General features: G+C 38.2%; 1 protein-coding gene across 14 annotated transcripts in view; it reads left to right on the forward strand.

Annotated features, from left to right (window-relative positions):
- Positions 1-18,563, forward strand: part of LOC100642629 (casein kinase I) — a 63,358-nt gene that overhangs the window by 37,686 nt on the left and 7,109 nt on the right. For 4 of the 14 annotated variants that reach the window (XR_001099647.3, XM_012319451.3, XM_012319457.3 and 1 more), the window contains exons 2-10: positions 11,931-11,971; positions 12,231-12,300; positions 12,382-12,530; positions 12,730-12,964; positions 13,504-13,823; positions 14,367-14,441; positions 15,471-15,545; positions 16,675-16,800; positions 17,780-17,886. Coding sequence is in view for 13 of the 14 variants with exons in the window: in XM_012319451.3 (XP_012174841.1) it covers positions 11,931-11,971; positions 12,231-12,300; positions 12,382-12,530; positions 12,730-12,964; positions 13,504-13,823; positions 14,367-14,441; positions 15,471-15,545; positions 16,675-16,800; positions 17,780-17,886 (1,198 nt within the window). In the remaining variant the exon portion in view is untranslated. Of the gene's footprint in view, positions 1-11,930; positions 11,972-12,230; positions 12,301-12,381; positions 12,531-12,729; positions 12,965-13,503; positions 13,824-14,366; positions 14,442-15,470; positions 15,546-15,937; positions 16,010-16,674; positions 16,801-17,779; positions 17,887-18,200; positions 18,531-18,563 lie in introns of those variants that run through there. The other 10 variants (XM_012319463.3, XM_048414459.1, XM_020865733.2 and 7 more) reach the window with 7 other exon arrangements.

Genomic DNA, 18,563 nt, shown 5'->3' on the forward strand with positions numbered 1-18,563 from the left:
CGTTATTTTGCTTCATTATGTTCAATGCGTTGCAAACATCCTCACTTATCATATCGTACTAATATGAAATAATAAATGATAATCTCGCATCGAAAGGATTGCTTTAAACAACTATTTTTTGAGTTGATCGGATAACGTACTACATTTCTAAAGCTGCTTCCCGATAAAGAATAAGATATATAACTTGTCATGTAACTTGTTGAATCAAGTTCACGAAGATTCACAATTTACATATTAACTATTACTACATGGTAATATTATTGAAATTTATTTAACTCGCTTATATTAATTCTTATATTAACAAAAATTGAGGAATCGATTGATCAGATAATATAAGAATTTACGTAAAGCTAGATTGACAAAAGAGATAACATTGAGTGTGCAACTTTAGGTTAAATTTTGAAACCGGTTATTTGACCGGGCTTGGTAAGATTAGCGTTAAAATCTAGATAATCAAATTTATGCAAATTCACAATCCATATATTACTATTCGCTTCCGCACAATTGAAGCTAATGGCATTTATTTAAACTCGAAAATTTTGTAATTCAAATACTTAGAAAAATATAACACGACACGTGTTGGATTTTGCACGAAACGGCCAGCGAAAAATAACACGCTGACGTATAAACGAAGCGATAAAATCTCTGTTAAGGTCGCGGAGGAACCGATGATCCGACAAGGGCGTGGCATCTTTATTAGAAATCGTTGTCTTGTCGCAAATTGCAGGCGACACGGGGAGGCGCCGGATTAATTATGCGAAAGCACTGATTAATTGCGGGCCCGAGTCAATGACCTTCGCCTCTGGAAGACGTCCGAGTCATTCGGTGAATCTGGTTTTGTGGCACTGTTAAGTGTTGCGAGTGAATGCAGGAATGCGCACTTACGGCGTCAAGCGGTCGTCATGCCGATGATACTTTCGACGAATTAGAGCTTCGGCTTTGCACAATCACGATGCAACCGACCTGCATCGCGTTCGTCGTTCTAAGAACTTGAAAATGGACACCTCTTTCGATCGTTGAACGATCCGTCGTCCGCGCGACTAGAGGCACTTGGAGCAAAATATAAATATAAAATTTGTCACGTTTTACAAAGTCTTGTCATGACCGTGGAAAATATGTCTCCCTGGCAAAAAGACGAATAACGATGAAAGATGAAAAAGAGGCATCGTCGATGTCTACCTCTCTTTTTTCTCTTTTTTTTTTTACCTCTTGCAGCACGGAACTGTGTTCAAAGCGTTTTGTCAAAGCCCCCTCCGGAATAGAGGACGAGGAGAGGAAGCGGAAGAAAAAAAGGCTGTCGTGGATAATATTTCCGCTAGATTCAATACGTTTCCTTGATAAAAGTCGAATGAAGAGGACGAAATATTGGTAATCGTCACGAGGAAATTACATGGAATTATAGACACGATTTCTGAGCGGCACAGCGATCGCGTGAGAGAGTCGTGTACGATATCTCGCTGATGGAGATCTACGCGAACGGAAGAGTTACGATCGATACAGCGTTTTGAGCAGAATATAACGTTAAACCATGACTGCATTTTGTGCGCACGATCACGTCACGCACACGACCGTACGATACGTTCTACACCCGTCGAATATCTTTGCCTGCCGCTTTGCAACTACCTTCCCCCAATATTTCGAATTATCTCTTTGCACCGTGCATATCATTGACCCCCCTCCCCCCCAATGACCTTCCATTGTGAATACGAAATGACGAAATGAAAGTTCGCCTTAATGATTCGAACGTCTCTAACGCATCTAATGTCTCCGTTCCGGATGTTCTCGCGCGTAGAAAAATTCTCCTGCCGTGTGTGCATCCGTCTTTTGATTTCTGCTCCGACGCATTCGTCTTCGTTAACCGCCGATTCATTTCAACTCGGATTCCCGTTAGATAGCATGCACGGGCATAAAGAAACGATTTGATGCACGAAAAAACGTTTTGCAAACGATATAGAACACGGCACAGGTTTCATGCCATATCGCGTTCCATATCGCGAATCGCTGAAAATTTCAAAGTTCACGCGATTTCGCGCTGTCATTTTCAACTTTAATATCCATATGTATGTCATGATGTGCCTCTCTGCGCGTTGTCTCTCTTCGAAATCTTTTTTCTTCTTCTTTTTTTTTTTTTTCATCACTTCGCAAATTTTTCTCGCTTCTCGACCCAACGAAGCGGTCGCTGAATAACGACTTCGATCGTAGGGAATATCTTATTCAGAACTTCCTGGCCGAACGCCAGAACTTCTTTCAAACTTCCGGTGACGCGTTCACTTTCGTCCGTAACACCGATATCCTAGCGCATCGTGTTCGAGTATTCCGCGGAAATGTTAATATCGTAATAGAATTATCGAGTATTCCGCTGTATATACATTTACAAACTTTCCGTGGAATCTTTGAGCCTTCGAGAACTCCTGGAAGGAAATCAGTTATTATGAAAGCGCACTGCTTTCAGGAAAATTTCTGTTCGTCGTTCTTTAACGCGGACGAACCGATGAATAAGAATTTCAACATTTGCAACACGTTAGTTAATGATGATAGATGAACGTAAAGATGATCTGACTGTTAATCGAGGTATCCTTTGTTCCACCTCTATTCAGAGATCGTAATCGTATCTTGTTAAACCCGAAGATAGACACAAACGACGATGGAGAGAGAGATTTCAATTTTTCCGGCAAACAGATTCGTACGAAAGGGAACACGCGCTTGAGATACTATATTTTATGAATTGGCAGCGATACGGTGAAATTTTTTATTTGATTTCGTACTTGGTATATTTTCTCGTCGGGGAAAAACATCCCCGCGATAAACGCAGTCATAGAACGTACCGGCTGTTTAATTGAATCGCCGTCGTAACGAGTATAATCGAGGAACGTTGCGTTTCCTTCCGCCGCATTTTTACGTAATAATATAGAACTCGACCTTTTTCTTCGCGGATTCCTCAAGGCACTTACACGATGACGAAGATAAAAATCAACAGGCTAGGAAAGAAACTATTTGTTACCTCCGGTGGTCGATTTATTAGATTTTCCGCGTGCGACTGGGAAACCTTTTGCAAACGAACCAAACACAAGGCTTTGTATGTTATCCGGCTTCTGTGTTGTTCACGGTGGTCCAGTTTGTCCGACATTTCGTCACAACTCACGTGTCTGGTATGCGGAGAATGCCGCGAACTAACGCACCCAGGAACTTCTCCGAAAATATAGCCAGGAATAAAGCAAGGAAAAAATAAATTCGCTCGAAAAGAGGGACGAAAACACGAACGTACGTGGCGCAAGTTTTGTTTGAATCTCCGTGATTTCGCGTGAAACTTCTAAATCGCGTCTGCTTTAGAAACACGGCGATGCTTCTCTAATTGACCATGAGTTGGAACTTTATTTACCTATACTGTTCCCTTTCATCAAAACGTACTGTCTGGAATTTTTGCAATTTTTAAGATACGTTGAAACATTTGCATTTTTCTGTGTCCTTAAACTCCGCTGTTCTCGGATCGATATAACCGAAAATAAAAGTTACGTTTTAATACATATTATTAAGCTACGAGTAGCGTTTAAATGTTTGACCTTACTTAAATATTTGGTTTTCGTTCAGTTGAACGTTTTATATAGACGTACAAATTTTATTTGTGTACTCTATATCTTTCATTTCTAAGTTTGGAGGAAGGTTGTCGTTAGTAATACAAACGTGGAAGATAAACGAGGAGAACAGCAGCGTTATGTGAAGTTTATCACATTAAATAAAATCACATTATACAATAATTACGGAACAAAAGACTATATGTTTTAAATTAAACGAGAAAAGAAATAAACATAGTACAAAGGAAATGATAAAATTTGATATTTTAATTAAGCACGATAGTACCCATAGGAAATTTCTAAATAAAAAAGATTATTATGTCCAAGAGATTAACAATTCGAATGATAGATCAACTCATTCTGCCTAGTTAACAACTTTAATGCTGTACCATCATATCTAGCACAAGTATAAAAATAGGATTTAGTTGAGGTAATTTTCAAGGAAGTCACGTTACCAGGCTACGATAATTTATATCATTGATTTTCCTTTTCTCGATGGAAACGATCTTCGAGAGAAGCATCGCGAGGAAAAGTATTTCATTGTGAATGAGATTCTTGAGAAAAATTGTCGTTGCAAGGCGAGTCTCGAGATTGTGTCGTTATTTACAAGGGGCACTGGATCGATCAGTTTTCTCGCACGAGCAGTTCAAGCAGATGAGAGCGCAAGGAAATTTTCTCGCCTGGAGCATTTATTCGACGCTTCGCTGCTTCTTTTATACTTTCTGTTATCACCCAGTGTCGAGGCGAAGAAAAGAAGAGTCGTCAAAGTCAGTGGGGAATCCGGTCGTGGGCTGATCATGCAAAATTACCCAGTCGGACAAATTGGTCGGTCGTCGTTTCCGTCAAGAATCGCTTGTTGCGAACCGGCCAAACTGGATTCGATTTTCCGCCGAATCCTTTCCGCGATATCCACTCTCTCCGTAATTGGATCTTGAGATTTCGTCGTCGTATTATCGCTTCCGCCCTTGCCTCCACTCTGGTAAACAGATTATTCCAGAGAAAAATCTTGTTGCCAAACAAGAATCATGCGAAACAAGATAAACGCAACAGGTTGAACACCACGAAAATAAATTTAATTTAAATATTGCTACTTCTGAATCTAAGGAAGGATCTCGAACACTTTGCGGTCGATTTTAACAGACAATTTTAATTCTACTGCTCCCCACGTTTCTTCTTCACGTCCGTATCTCTTCGGATATCGCCTTTCTTTGAGATACTTTATGCATAAAAAGCGTCCAGTACAAAAAAGGGATTCGTAAAACTGTTTTGCTCGAAAGAAATGGAAATTTATTGGTACCAGATTCGTCGTTATAAAAACCTTTCTCAGTACTTGATTATAAAGAATTAATGAAAATATCTTACTTCTATCTTTTTTAAATTGTAAAAGTACGGTTTATTCAGCAATGTTATATTTATTGTGAAATTAATACCTTACGTACATGAAACGAAAGGCGAAGGTAATTCAACGATCTAATAAATTCATTTGCTTTTCATTTTTTTTGCATTTGATTTTCATAGATTCCGGATAGTACAAGTGTGCACTTCCGTCCATAAGTTGATACTTGCTAATCTTCAAACGCAAGCTTTAATGGAATCTTAAAAATAGAGTGTAATTTATTTTTCCTCGTAACACACGCGATTAACGGATATCAAGGCCATCGTATTTTATTTCTATATTAAGCAGCAAAAAAAGTTTCTATAAATGACCAAATACTTTCTTAAGCTATTATATATGAAATAAAAATAAACGGGTTTCCAACACTTCAAAATTACAAGTTTTCGTGATATTGCCACATCATGGGAATTTCCCAGATATCGTACACCTTAATGCTGCGGAGTAATTCGTCGATTGTGGTTCGCTGGTACAATCGAAGACGCAAAGCGCGTAATAGGCTTACTCGGAGTCTAATTATCAAGCTTGTACACTTAACTCTGGCTCTAATTATCGGTCTGGTAAACGTCACAAAGAGGGTTCGGTGTATGCACGTTCTCAGTTTATACGGATTGGGTCAAAGGCGTCAAGTGCATACCGTACAAATCGACGAGTGGCATTTCCGATTCGTAGACCCAGGACAGGGTCCCAGAGTCGTTGCTACCGGTTATCAAACTTAGGATAGACAGAGTGTCTGCGGGAGAAAACTTAGGTTCGTGGCTGAAACACTAGAAACAATAGCTCTTTCAGCGTTATTACTTGACCTCGATGCTTTACGTAAGCGCGTATTAATTTCAAATACTTGCTTGATGAACGGAGTCGAGGCTACACACCATTCTTGTTTGTTGACACGGATTGTTCGATCCTTCGTTTCGTATCTACATATCTGTTGCTTGTGTTGCGGCTCTTCCACTGTTCTTTCGATTGCTTTCTCGCCGATATCTTTATACGAATTGTTATTAGTGAATGATATCGGTACTTGTTATTAATTGAAATATCGACAAAGTTGAGATTGGCATCGCAAAGATAATGCCGCAGTAGATGGTGCAGATATTGAACTGCAATATAAATTCGTTCTCTTTTCATCATTGGCCATCCTCTTTTGTGAATAATGTTAAGTGATGAGAATAAATCAACCTGGCCTCTGTCACACGATAATTTACTAACCGGTAAAATTAGCAAATAGACAAGTTGCAAGTTGTATGTTGCAGACTTCTCTTTTACAATTCTGTAATTTTACATCACTTAGAATAATCAAGCGACTGCTATTTAAAATTGTTTTTGTGTAAGAATTGTTTCTAAAATTCAATTTCTTTTATTTAACATATCACTTGTAAAATATAAAATATATATTTTACAAGTTGCAAATTGGACGTTACCAATACTGACAGATAGAGTCCCTTCTATCGCACTAATAAATTTGGTAATAAAAGAAATTGAATTTTAGAAACAATCTTTACACGGAAACAATTTTACACTTGAATATATACATTCAACCCTCTTATAACACGGTACTCAAAAAGGCATGGTTTCGATACACGGTGCAAAAATTGCGATACGGTTCTATATAGCACGACTTAATAAACTTGAACGATCATTGTCAATTGGTGATTCATATAGTACGAATGTTTCCATCGTACTGTTTTGCTTTAATGTGTTATAGGTGGGTTGGCTGTATTAGTAAGATTGCGCAAGAGCTTTCTGATTTCATCCGGTTCAAATTCGATCGAAACGAGAGATTAAATTCCTAGTTAACTCATCGAATTAAAATTTGTTGACAAGCACCCTTTTCATCCAATTTTCTTACCAATATTTCGATGCAATTCAATGGCGTCATCATTTTCAAGCCAAAATGCTGTTCCCCCGGAATGAACTACTCCTCCGTCATCAAGGTTGCGGAAGCCTGAAAACTCGATAATCACGACATCGTGGACATCACGGAATCGATTTTGTGGCCTGCAGCGATTGAATCTTGCATCGTAATTGATCGATCGTCGAGAAAATTTCGAAACGTCGACCAGAGGCAGTATGGTGACCCGTTGTAACCGTGTGTTTCATCGTTGTTCGATCGTGCGACAAGTAAAAGGCTGCTGGTCCGAGAGATCGCTGCCGTTAAAAAGAAAATGAAAAAAATGTTTAAAAGCGAAAAATAAAATATGCTCTCTTTGCCCTGGAACCGTTTCATTATTATCGTTAATCGAGTTTCGCCCTCAGGGTCGGCAGGTTTTCACGCGAGTAAATGGTTAAATTGAATCACACGTATAGACGAGCAGGGAAAGAACGAGAGGCGCGTTGTAAAATACAGCTGCTGTCGATAATATCCGAGTATTAATTTGCAATTAGTAGGCAGGCGAATGAGCACGAGCTACGGACACGTTATTTGTCGTCATGTAAAACGTGCGGTCGGTCGTATGCGCGAATTTTAAGCGAGTTACACGCATTATACGCGACCGATCTCTAAACTTTGCGAAAAACAAACTGTACGGGCCGGGATCGTTTCGTAATTTCTGCTTTATGTAATTGGCATCGATCGTGGAAGCTCGGAACGAAAGCGGGAGAAAGCGATCGCGAGTTACGGCGATTCGGTTTTGAGACGAGCACAACACGGCAGTCGTACCTCCTCGGTGTTGAACCATCTCGCGAGTCGTGTTTCGTTTCGAAAACCTATCGTGCATTTCGTGATTATACACGCTTTCACTTTTTTTTTTTTCGTTTTCCAAAGGAGAATCTAAAATTAATTATGTGCGTAGTTTTCAATAATTGGAGCATGAGTGTATTTTTCAAAGATCATTTTATTGCATTTTTTAATGCATAGATCGTCTATTCGTATATTTAAGATTTTATTTAATTGAATTAATTTTATTGACTTTACCAGCATCGAGTTTTCTAGCTATATGTGTTTACACCGTAAGAGTGTGATTCATAATTAATTGGTTAATCAAAGAGAAAATTAGGAGAGAAGAGCTTCGAATAGAAGAACGTTCGTTCAGACATCGTTGTAGTTATAAAGACGCTCGGAATATTTCGGAGAGTTTATCGCGGCGGCTCTGCGGGAGTCGGCCTATTTTCGAGGACAAATCAATTTTTCCACGGTATTCGGAGCTGTAATAATTTCCGCGGGTCTTGCGGTTCCCTGGTGACATATTTTCCATTGTCGACTATCTTCTTAGTGAAATTGGATCAGCGTGTAGCTGCTCTGTGTAGGAAAAGATTTGGCGGAAACAGGAGTACGTCTTTTTCAGCTGGATGAACATTTATCTTTCTTTATCTTACTTTGGTCGGTGATTTGTCGTAGACCAAGACTTGACCAAGGTTACTGTACGCTCGTTTCAATCTCGTTTATTTCGTAACAATCTGCTCCGGAAACTCATCGATCATCATTTACATTCCGATCAAACTATCAAACTTAATCATTGCCGATAATTCAACGAGAGATTATCGACTGTATGAAATCCCAAGATAACGTCTCGGTTCGATTAATTGTTTAATTAAGCATACGTGACTGTCCGTTTGCATCCGGTTTCTTTGCCTGTGATTATGGCCATGTTTTCGCAACGAGAGAAATCTCTCTAGCCGTTGCATTTCGTATGACCATGCACGTTTCAGCGTCTTCACTCAATGGATCGACACAAATCAGAACGGAAGCTCGACCGGATGGATACGCGTTAGGAAATATATTCTACGTGACGTTAGATCTTCGATAGCATTAATCATCTGAGTATATTTTCTTTTCAATCGGTACGATTTGTAGCTGGTAATCGAGAATCCTTACCGCGTATCCACTCTGTTAGAATCGTCACGTGCTGATGCTAGATGAGAACCACACGTCTATTCGTGTTCACGCGCATGAATTAAGCTCGTCTCGGTCGGCACGTGAGATCCGGTACTGATTCAACGTCGTGACATACTCGTCAATTACATTCGCGTGTAATTCATTCGCGATCCGCGAGACTCTGATTCCAGATCGAGATTCCAATTGTCCTTCTTAATCGGCCGGATTCGCGTGAGCCTCATGGTGCTATCGTAAGAATCGCAGATCTAGTCTAAGTTCCTCTTTTGGCGAAGTTGAACCGTGTCGGTTTCTTGAATAGGCTTACGCGACTTATCGCATACATTATCGGTCAAAAATTTGGGTCCACTTTGTATCTAAGTTCCAGTTGTGTCTGAAATTAATGGTGGACAAAGGAAAGTTTAAAAGATCATAATTTTACAAAACGGAATGATATTTGATAAGAGCAATAAATAGATATAATATGTAGGTCTACGTCAGAATAGGTGACTGTTAATAACACGATAACAAATGTTTTATCCTAACTCTTATACTTGACTTGCTCCTATCTGTCTGCATTTTTTCTGCCAGTATTCTTGTCAATTGAAAAATTAAAACTGTGGATATCGATAATAATTTCCTTCGCATTGATAGGTTTTCGAATAAAGAGTTGTACACGGTCATAGCTAATCCTATTGTTACCTTTCAACAAAAATTTATTTATTTGTATATTAAAATACATCGAGTCTTTGATCTCATGCACGACGAAAGCAGCTAAACGAATAATACGATTACAATAATTACAATGTATTATCGCTGAACATATGTCATATACTAATTGGTCGTTGTAAAGCCACGAGAAAAATACACTTTTGCAAATCTGGCTCGCCATTGAGCATTCAAGTTTACCTAGAGTAATCTTGTACGGGAGAATTACTTCCAAAGGATCCTTCTGGAATATTAAATTGAAATAGTTCAACAAATAAATTTACAGATTCTATATGTATAAAATACATGTGGGTCTTCTTTAAAACTTTTGACCAGCAGTATGTCGAAGTTCGTGACTTGTAGATATCGTGATCTCACGTAAGACTCTTTAAATCGTAGATTCTAAGAATCAAGCACAAACGATCGACGCTACGTAACGTGGATCGGTATAGAAAATACCTGGCACGAGCGAAGATCTTTTCTATTTAAGCTTTCAAATCTTGTACAAATATGTTCGCTGTATATTCTGAATATATATATATGTAGATTTACACTTGGAGTCTTTGAGAAAACAAAGGTCTTAACCAACGACTTGGCCCGCTTACGATCGATTTTCACCCTGTCGTTGCGAGTTGTATCGACTGCGATTAGAGTGGCGCCTGGAAACTCTGTGCGTCGTTCGAATCAGTACGATGGTTCGAATTTCGAACTGTATAGGTTCTTGACTAAACGACCTTAGTGGTTAATGTCAGTGAATAATTGGAGAGCTCGCAAAATTACGTTTCCCTGTGAAGTCGTCCCGTATACCGAAGAATCTTTTCGCAATGTCAAATGCTCGTGTGTTGATGAAACGCGCGTTGCCGACTGTCGCGGCTTGATATACGCTTGTTTAACTACCAAACAACTTCTCAATCGCTATTCAGAAGTAGGAAAAGTACTTTCGTTCTCGAACGTCTCCGTTTCCTTATTCCCCGACGATATAACTGAACAATAGTTTGCAAAGCGAAGTTGTTGGAGACTTTGCCTCGCCGTACAAAGATTCTCGTCACGAAGTTGGCGTTCATAAGGTCACCGAGGGAGTATCTTTGTCCTGGCGCATACGAATTCGACGGACGACGAGATTTTATTCGTTGTGAATGTTTTGGAAACCACTTTCGCGTCACGATCCTCGTTGATGCATCGACAGAATTTTGTTCGCGTAAGGCTATGGTCGCAATGTGTTCTGACGAGTTGTCGTTTCAACGAATATGTCAGAACAGTGAAAAATATAGATTCCTATGGGTAGGGTAAAGTAGGCTTATTTAAATCTAGATAGGACATTTGTTTTGTAATTGGCCAAAATTTTAAGCGATCTACATTTGAAAACGAAACAATTTCATCAGTTTTTAATCGCGATAGACAGTGAAATAACTTGCATTCGTTAAAGCGAAAGAAGTATGTTCAGTGTTAGTATTGTCAATTCAATTCAATCGCATGTACATATTACGCTATCTCTGAGAGTTATTTGTTTCTTATTGTATTAGTTCTTATACAATACATCTCCGCTGATTCAAATAACTCGTTTCTTAGATTTGTTCTTACTAGATCTCAGGTATTTTCTCATTCTTTCGTTATTATATCAAAGACTAATTGTGCCTCGTAATATCCATCGGATTTCGCTATTCTATGCAAAGTTCACGATTGGATTTTAAAACGTTGAAGCTTGAGAGATTGAAATAACCCCATCTTTGCCATATATATATATATATATAGGTGCATTTCGTACTAAAATGTTTCACTCGTCAGGACGATAGTTGGTCAAAACACGGATTCACTGTAGATACAGTCTAATGAATTTCGTTTTGTTTGCGTGTAAATTGAATTATTATAAATTCAAAAGCAGCGAGAAAGCTTTGTGTGCATTAATAACCAGTAACCATGATACCACAACAACCGCACACGTTAGCCCACAAATCTGGTCAATCCAATTTCTCACGCGAGGTGCAATCAACGGAGGAGGTCGTCCCTCGATGGAGAATTATTGCGCGATTACGATGCTGTCGAAATGGAGGCGGAGACGAACGTGACAGAATTAATACGACGTGTACGATGCTGTTTCTCGCGCTTCTTTTTTCTCGTAATTAATCGCAGCTTATGTCTATCAGTTTCATATTTATTAATATACAGATAAAGCAAAAAGTTAATAAACACGAATGAGATACACTCGAATTGATATTTCTTATTGCGTAAAACAGCTGCTACGAGCATAATTAATATATACATATACATATGCATTATACTTATATGCATATACATATATAGGTCCGCGCAATCTATGAAATATTGTAACAGTATATATTTACGACGCTAAAAAGGTATTAATGAAATCGATAGCGCGCGTGCATGATCCGTGTAATTGGTACAATCGTAGAATGCATACGTAAACCTTTTACCTTTGGTTTTGTTTCAGGGAAGAACCTCTACAATAACGAGCATGTAGCGATTAAATTGGTGAGTTCATTAAAATTTGAGACAGTCACGACTTTTGTCTAGAGTCCTCCCGTTAGTGTAATTCCATTTTAACGATAGAGAAAGATACGTGGAAGTTGCTTAATTGCTTTTAACAATTTGTCTTTCCGTCGATTCTAACAACCTCCGAGAGAAATCTCGCTCAATTCGTGGATATATAAAAATAAGAACCCATTAGTTTCGTACGATTCTCTGGTGGTGAACTTTTATTTTAAAACGACGTCTCTTTTGGATTTTTCAGGAACCAATGAGGTCAAAGGCGCCGCAGCTACATTTAGAATATAGGTTTTACAAATTATTAGGTACACATGGTGAGTATCTGTAATCTAAACGTTGAAGTTCTATTGAAATAATTAATGTTCTGATCGATCAATGTGATTAATCGTGCACAGAGGGTATACCAGAAGTATACTACTTCGGTCCTTGTGGGAAGTACAACGCTCTGGTAATGGAACTTCTCGGACCGAGTCTAGAGGACCTATTCGACCTCTGCGGTAGGAGGTTTACCCTAAAGACCGTTCTCAAAATCGCCACACAGATCGTAAGTGATATTAATGTATCAATTTTAAGTTTGTTCGAATTTTAAATTGTCGAAGAATCGTCTCGTCTAAATTAAGTCAACGATTTTGCTACGTTATGACGTTGCTAACGTAGATTTTCCGTTTGAGCGATAATTAATTTTGATAGGTATACTCGATGATAAGTTTGTTTGTATTAATTGAAATATTGCTTCTCCACAGCTTCATAGGATAGAATACGTTCATAGTCGGCATTTGATCTACCGTGATATCAAGCCGGAAAACTTCCTGATAGGACGATGCACAACCAAACGGGAAAAGATTATCCACATCATCGATTTCGGACTGGCCAAAGAGTACATAGACCTGGAGACGAACAAACACATACCGTACCGGGAACACAAGAGTTTGACGGGTACAGCGCGTTATATGAGCATCAACACGCATCTTGGAAAAGGTAACTTTTACCTCGGTTTAGATATCCGTGCATAAGACGACGGCTACAACAACAACCTGGCCGCCGGCCCATCTGCACAAACTTTTCAAACTTCGCAGCATGCTCGTTCTTCACAGACCCGGAGAAAGTTTGTAAGCGAGCACGCGCCGCGCTACGCTATATTAAATCCACCAAGAATGTTTCTTCGCAACGTTCACAGCCACGTTTCTGCTTTGCTCGCGGGCAATTGTTACGTCGTTTATATCTCTTGATTATATTTCGAGAAAAAAATGAGTCCTGGTTCTCATGCGTCATATAGGCTTTTGGTATTATACTATGGTTATAGCGAATATATGCTCGGACGAATGAAACATTTGAAGAACAATGTAAATCACATATGATATAGAATACATATCTTGTATTCTCGTAAAATTGTCTTGACGTATCTTTTAGAACGCCAGCTCGTCAGAAGACGCCTCCGCTGTAACCATAGACCGAGGAAAAAATGTATACCAACACCACCGATGCAAAATTTTTAATTTTCGTATTTTTGTAATTAGAGCAGAGTAGAAGAGACGACCTAGAAGCGTTAGGGAACATGCTGATGTACTTCCTGCGCGGTAGCCTTCCGTGGCAAGGGCTGAAAGCGGACACATTGAAAGAACGATATCAAAAGATCGGCGATACGAAGCGGAACACGCCGATCGAGGTTCTCTGTGATGGACATCCCGAGGAAATGGCTACGTACTTGCGGTATGTGCGTAGATTGGATTTCTTCGAGACACCCGACTACGAGTACCTGAGGAACCTTTTCCACGACCTGTACGAAAAACGAGGTTTTGTCGACGACGGAGAATTCGACTGGACTGGCAAGACGATGGTACGTGATCCATTGACGAACAAGTGATCCGTGTATACGTCACTTTCTCTTTTATCCCTTCGCAATGCATGCAAGAAAGGAAGACAGAATAACAGGAGAGTTGCATCATGGTCGATTATGTCCAGGGACGAAGCACGTATCACAAGAGTCGATATCAAAACCTATAGCGGTGTTCTCTTTTTTTTTCTTTTCCTTCTTTTTTTTCTTTCTATTTAGATATTCGAACGATTGCCAATTTACGATTAACGCAATGTACAATAATGTTCACATTTATTTATTTGATTTCGTAAATTAAAAGATTTTTATCAATGATACCTCCTGATTATATCTATTTCATTCGTGCGGCTCGTCGAACATATTCATTATATTGTACATAGTAGTTTTAGCGACAATCGCGTAGAAACTTCGAGATATCGTCTCTTCTGGGTAAGTAAGTCGTCCTGAGGAATTCCTTCTTTACATTGGCCCTATGTGTTTATTTTTGGTGAAAAACATGTTTCACTGATTTTTAACGTTTGCATGCTGCTCCCAATAAATCTCTAGCCACACAACTTCGATCAACTTAGAGCTCTGAGGACGGCTCCTCCCTCTCACATTGGAAAGACTAAATCTGATAAGGTAGGTGATAAACTGTACGCGAAGTTCACGTTTTTATTACCTGTACGCAGACGTATGCGTGTTCGACTGCTTGAATATCGAAATTATTTGAGAAAAGTACACCGATATTCTATTAATGTATGCAAAAAGGACGACGCTGTACCAAGATAGTTTGTCAAAGAAACGTGTATTCCTGCTCGAAGAGAATCGCTCGTAAAGCGCATGGAACGATACTGGGAGCTTATCGACTTTTATTTCGTTGAGCATGAAAATGTTATTCCTCCTTAGAGACACGATATCTCGTTCTGACCGAGATTCGCATTTACGTCCGCAAGAGTTGCATTCACCACTTAAGCATGCATATTTCCTTCCCTTCCCCTATGTTCAATTATTTATTTTATGCTTGTACTAAGATTCTTTCACAATATTTATATACATATAGTATTTATATTTAAATAGTATGGTAAGCGCGTCGTTTACCTTGCCACTTTTCTTTAATTTGTTAACCGAGGAAATTATATTTACATCTACAGGGGAAAGGAATCCGATTGAAATTGATTTGTCTTTACCGTCGATTTTTAATTTTATAATTTTATAATTATATAGCATATAATTGTAGAATATAGTTTCATATTAATAGACGAATCGGTAAACAGGTTAAAAAACTTTTTATTCCTTTATAGAACATTGAATGCCAGTACTGTAACGTAGATGAGATTTCTAATCTGTATGGGAACTATCTTCTCTATGGTAATACTCCTTTCATCCTTACAGTGAATGAATGGTATAGCACGTTTCTACCAGTTAATTTAGAATGCTTCACGTTTGCAGATAATATTAGTCATGGTAATGTATTTTTATTTGAATATGGATGTCCGTTTTATCTTCTCCAGTTCGAAGATCAGTGTACGAAATAATAATGTCCAATGTTAAAGTCAGTTATTATTTCATTTCTGTCTTCAAGTATGTTATACAAAATTCATCTATCTGTAAATATCATCTGATAAACAGTACACTCCACTGAATGTAATATTTGTGTTTTGTTTTCAGTCTACACCTGTTGGATCCCTGCAGACTGGACAAGAGATTATTGTATCTCCGAATCGTGATCGGCACCCGTACAAGGTACGTATACGCTTTCATCTCGATATTCTATTTTTCTTTTCTTTTTTCTTTTGAAACAAGAAACAAGCATGGTTGTGTGAAGCTTACCTATCTTAAATAACAGCATGAGTATACACCTCATCGGTATATATATATATAAGTAAATAAAAAAATGCAAATATATATATATATACATATATTTTTAAACAAATTTCACGAAAGCTGTTTGCAATTGAGTTGTCGAAAAGGGAACGTTCTTGAGATAATAAATGTTAAGATACAAAAGTAGAAATTTGATTCAGGGCTTTTGCCGAAAATGTCCGAAGCAGACAGATAGTTGAACTTTCTAAAAAAAAAAGTATTATATATACGATTTTGTTTCTTTGCGAAACATGGAAATCATCCGTGTGTAGGAATGCGATGATTTTGAGGAAGATGTAGTCCTCACGTTGGATGAGGTTCACATCGAAATGCAAGGCAACTATGTAAGCCACCAAAATCTTGTAATGCGCTGGTCTTACTTCTTCATGCATGTTCTATCTTATCGTAGATGATTCGGAATAAAATTGTAGTTACGTGAATGTATGTGATGGCCGGTTATCATATCAGATAAACCAGCGTTTTTTTCCCTTTCTTTCTTCTGTTTTGAAGCAGTCATGACGATTTCCAATGACACAGCTTGATTTAAAGTAACGGTACCAAGAGCAATTTGAATTTCATTAATTTTTTCGTTAAACATGCAAACTTTTATATTTCCTATTTAAATACATGTGTGAAGAAGCGACTTAGAACATGCCGTATCTGAAATCCCTGTTGGCAATCCTTCTAGTATTGTTTCTGTCATCGATGATAAATTTAAACGTAGTTAGTCATGTATTTAGTTGGCGAGTATCGAGTAAATTAAAGATCACTTAATCTCATTCACAAAATTCTATCAATAAATTTCACATAGTATTCTATTAGTATCTTAGATATAAATATCAAACAATCGTGAAAATTATACCATGCTAAACGGGCGACAGCAACGATAAAACTCATGTCATTGATGATCTTCACATTAAGGTGCAGCTTCGAGTGGCATAAAGTTTATTAATTTTTTTCTTTTTTTTTATCGTCGTTGAAAAGTGGTCTTTAGTGCTTATTCCTTTAGGATGTGACAGAGCCAGGGGTGGGAGGCGGGGGCGGTAAATGGGTGGGAACCTCGAGGACAGATACTGCGAAGCAATCAGGAGCTGGTGGTACGTTGACACCCGCTGATAGGCACGGTTCTGTACAGGTGAGTGAATCCTGCCAATCCTTTGTACAATCCATTGTGCCCATCTATTTCACTTACCTATCCAAAAGCCACTTTCTTTTTCTTCCCTACTGTTATATGTTTGTCATCCGTTCGATCTATAATTTCTAATTTCATTGATAAATAATTTTAGTAACGTTATTCGAACATAACTTTGCCTTTTTGCACAATATTTTTAGCGAAACAAAAGTGTGTTGATTTTGTAGCAGTAAAAAAAGAAAGTAACATCACGCCTTGTGTCTGTAATGCCATTCATCTCGTGCGATGAACTCTTAAGCGTAAGTTTACGTTTGAATAGGAAGAGACAGCGCACCTCCTGCCCGTGTTATCCATCTGTCGCCTTTGTTCCCCCATTTTCTTAGCCCGAGAAGGTGACGTGCAGACGCGTCCACGAAGTAAACCGTTCGCTCTATTTCTAGACAAAGCAACGCCGGATTATGGTCAGTTAGAAGTTTATGCAAATTGGTTTGTTGCCGCATGCGAACGTTTGTTTCGTTGATCGATTCACTTCTAATTCAGTTACTACTTCACTAATCCAGTCTTCACTTCATTTCCATAATCGTGTCTTCTCTTTCTCTTGTTCTTTACTATCCCATGTTTTCCCTAAGTTCGAGAGAACATAATTGACGCGAGTAAAAACAAGTAATTTGTTAACCAAGTTGATCATCTATACCATATTTTTAGAGTTTAATTAACGACGCCTTACAAATATTTGTTGATTGATGTAAATTATGGGCTTGGACCTTCGACGTAGAACTTTATCTATACACGTGTATATGTTTAGAAAGATATCTTTGTCACGTATCGCCTATTAGCTTGTTAGAGTATTTTTCATATTTGATTTCATATTTGAGATATCGATATCGAGGATATAGATTTTTGTTTTAACTAATTGATCGTCCTTTAGTAGTCTATGTATGTAGAACCGTTCTTTCGGATGATAACGTTGTTATGTATTTAGGTGGTGTCCTCGACGAATGGAGAACTAGCCAATGATGATCCTACTGCAGGACATTCTAATACGCCAATCACAGCACCTCAAGAAGTGGACATGGTCGACGAAACCAAGTTAGTATTGCGATTGCTTTATATATTTTCTTTCTTTCTGTATGACTAGTAGATTGCTAACTCTCCTTGATAAGCGAAAGATAAATTACGATTGAGGCAATAACGCTTCTATAACTAGTGCATGAATATGTGACGTATTAGAAGCATAAGACTGTATTAGAAAGAAAGTATAAGCCAACGTTGAATAGAGTACACTAATACGATAGATAATTGATAGAAAAGTCACATCCTTGTCTCATTGTACAGTTTTAATCTTGGTATTACTAGTATTTTTTGCATGATACGTGTTAAATGTCCTCTCTGTCCTATTTCAGAAAGAAATGTTCGACGACAAAAATGCATTGTCGTGGATGTGGAAAGATGATACGTCGAAGTTTATACCCTCCTACGTCCACTGCCGATCCTAGACCGATTCCTGAACTTGCTTCAATATCACGATATAAGTGGCCATTAAAGAATTTTCTTTTGTGCAACATAAAGGCAAAATATAATATTCGATGACTTTCCTTATCTACCTAATTCTGTTATAAGCTATTTGCAATATTCATTTCTTTTCTATCTCGATGATCTTTATTTTGTTTCATAATATACGATGTAACGGATGTACTTTAAAGTTAAGAAGAGAATATCGACTTTACACATGACGATTTCGATTCTAATCAAACTCTATGACTAGC

This window comes from Bombus terrestris, chromosome 2 (genome assembly GCF_910591885.1).
Source record: "Bombus terrestris chromosome 2, iyBomTerr1.2, whole genome shotgun sequence".
Lineage (NCBI taxonomy): Eukaryota > Metazoa > Arthropoda > Insecta > Hymenoptera > Apidae > Bombus > Bombus terrestris.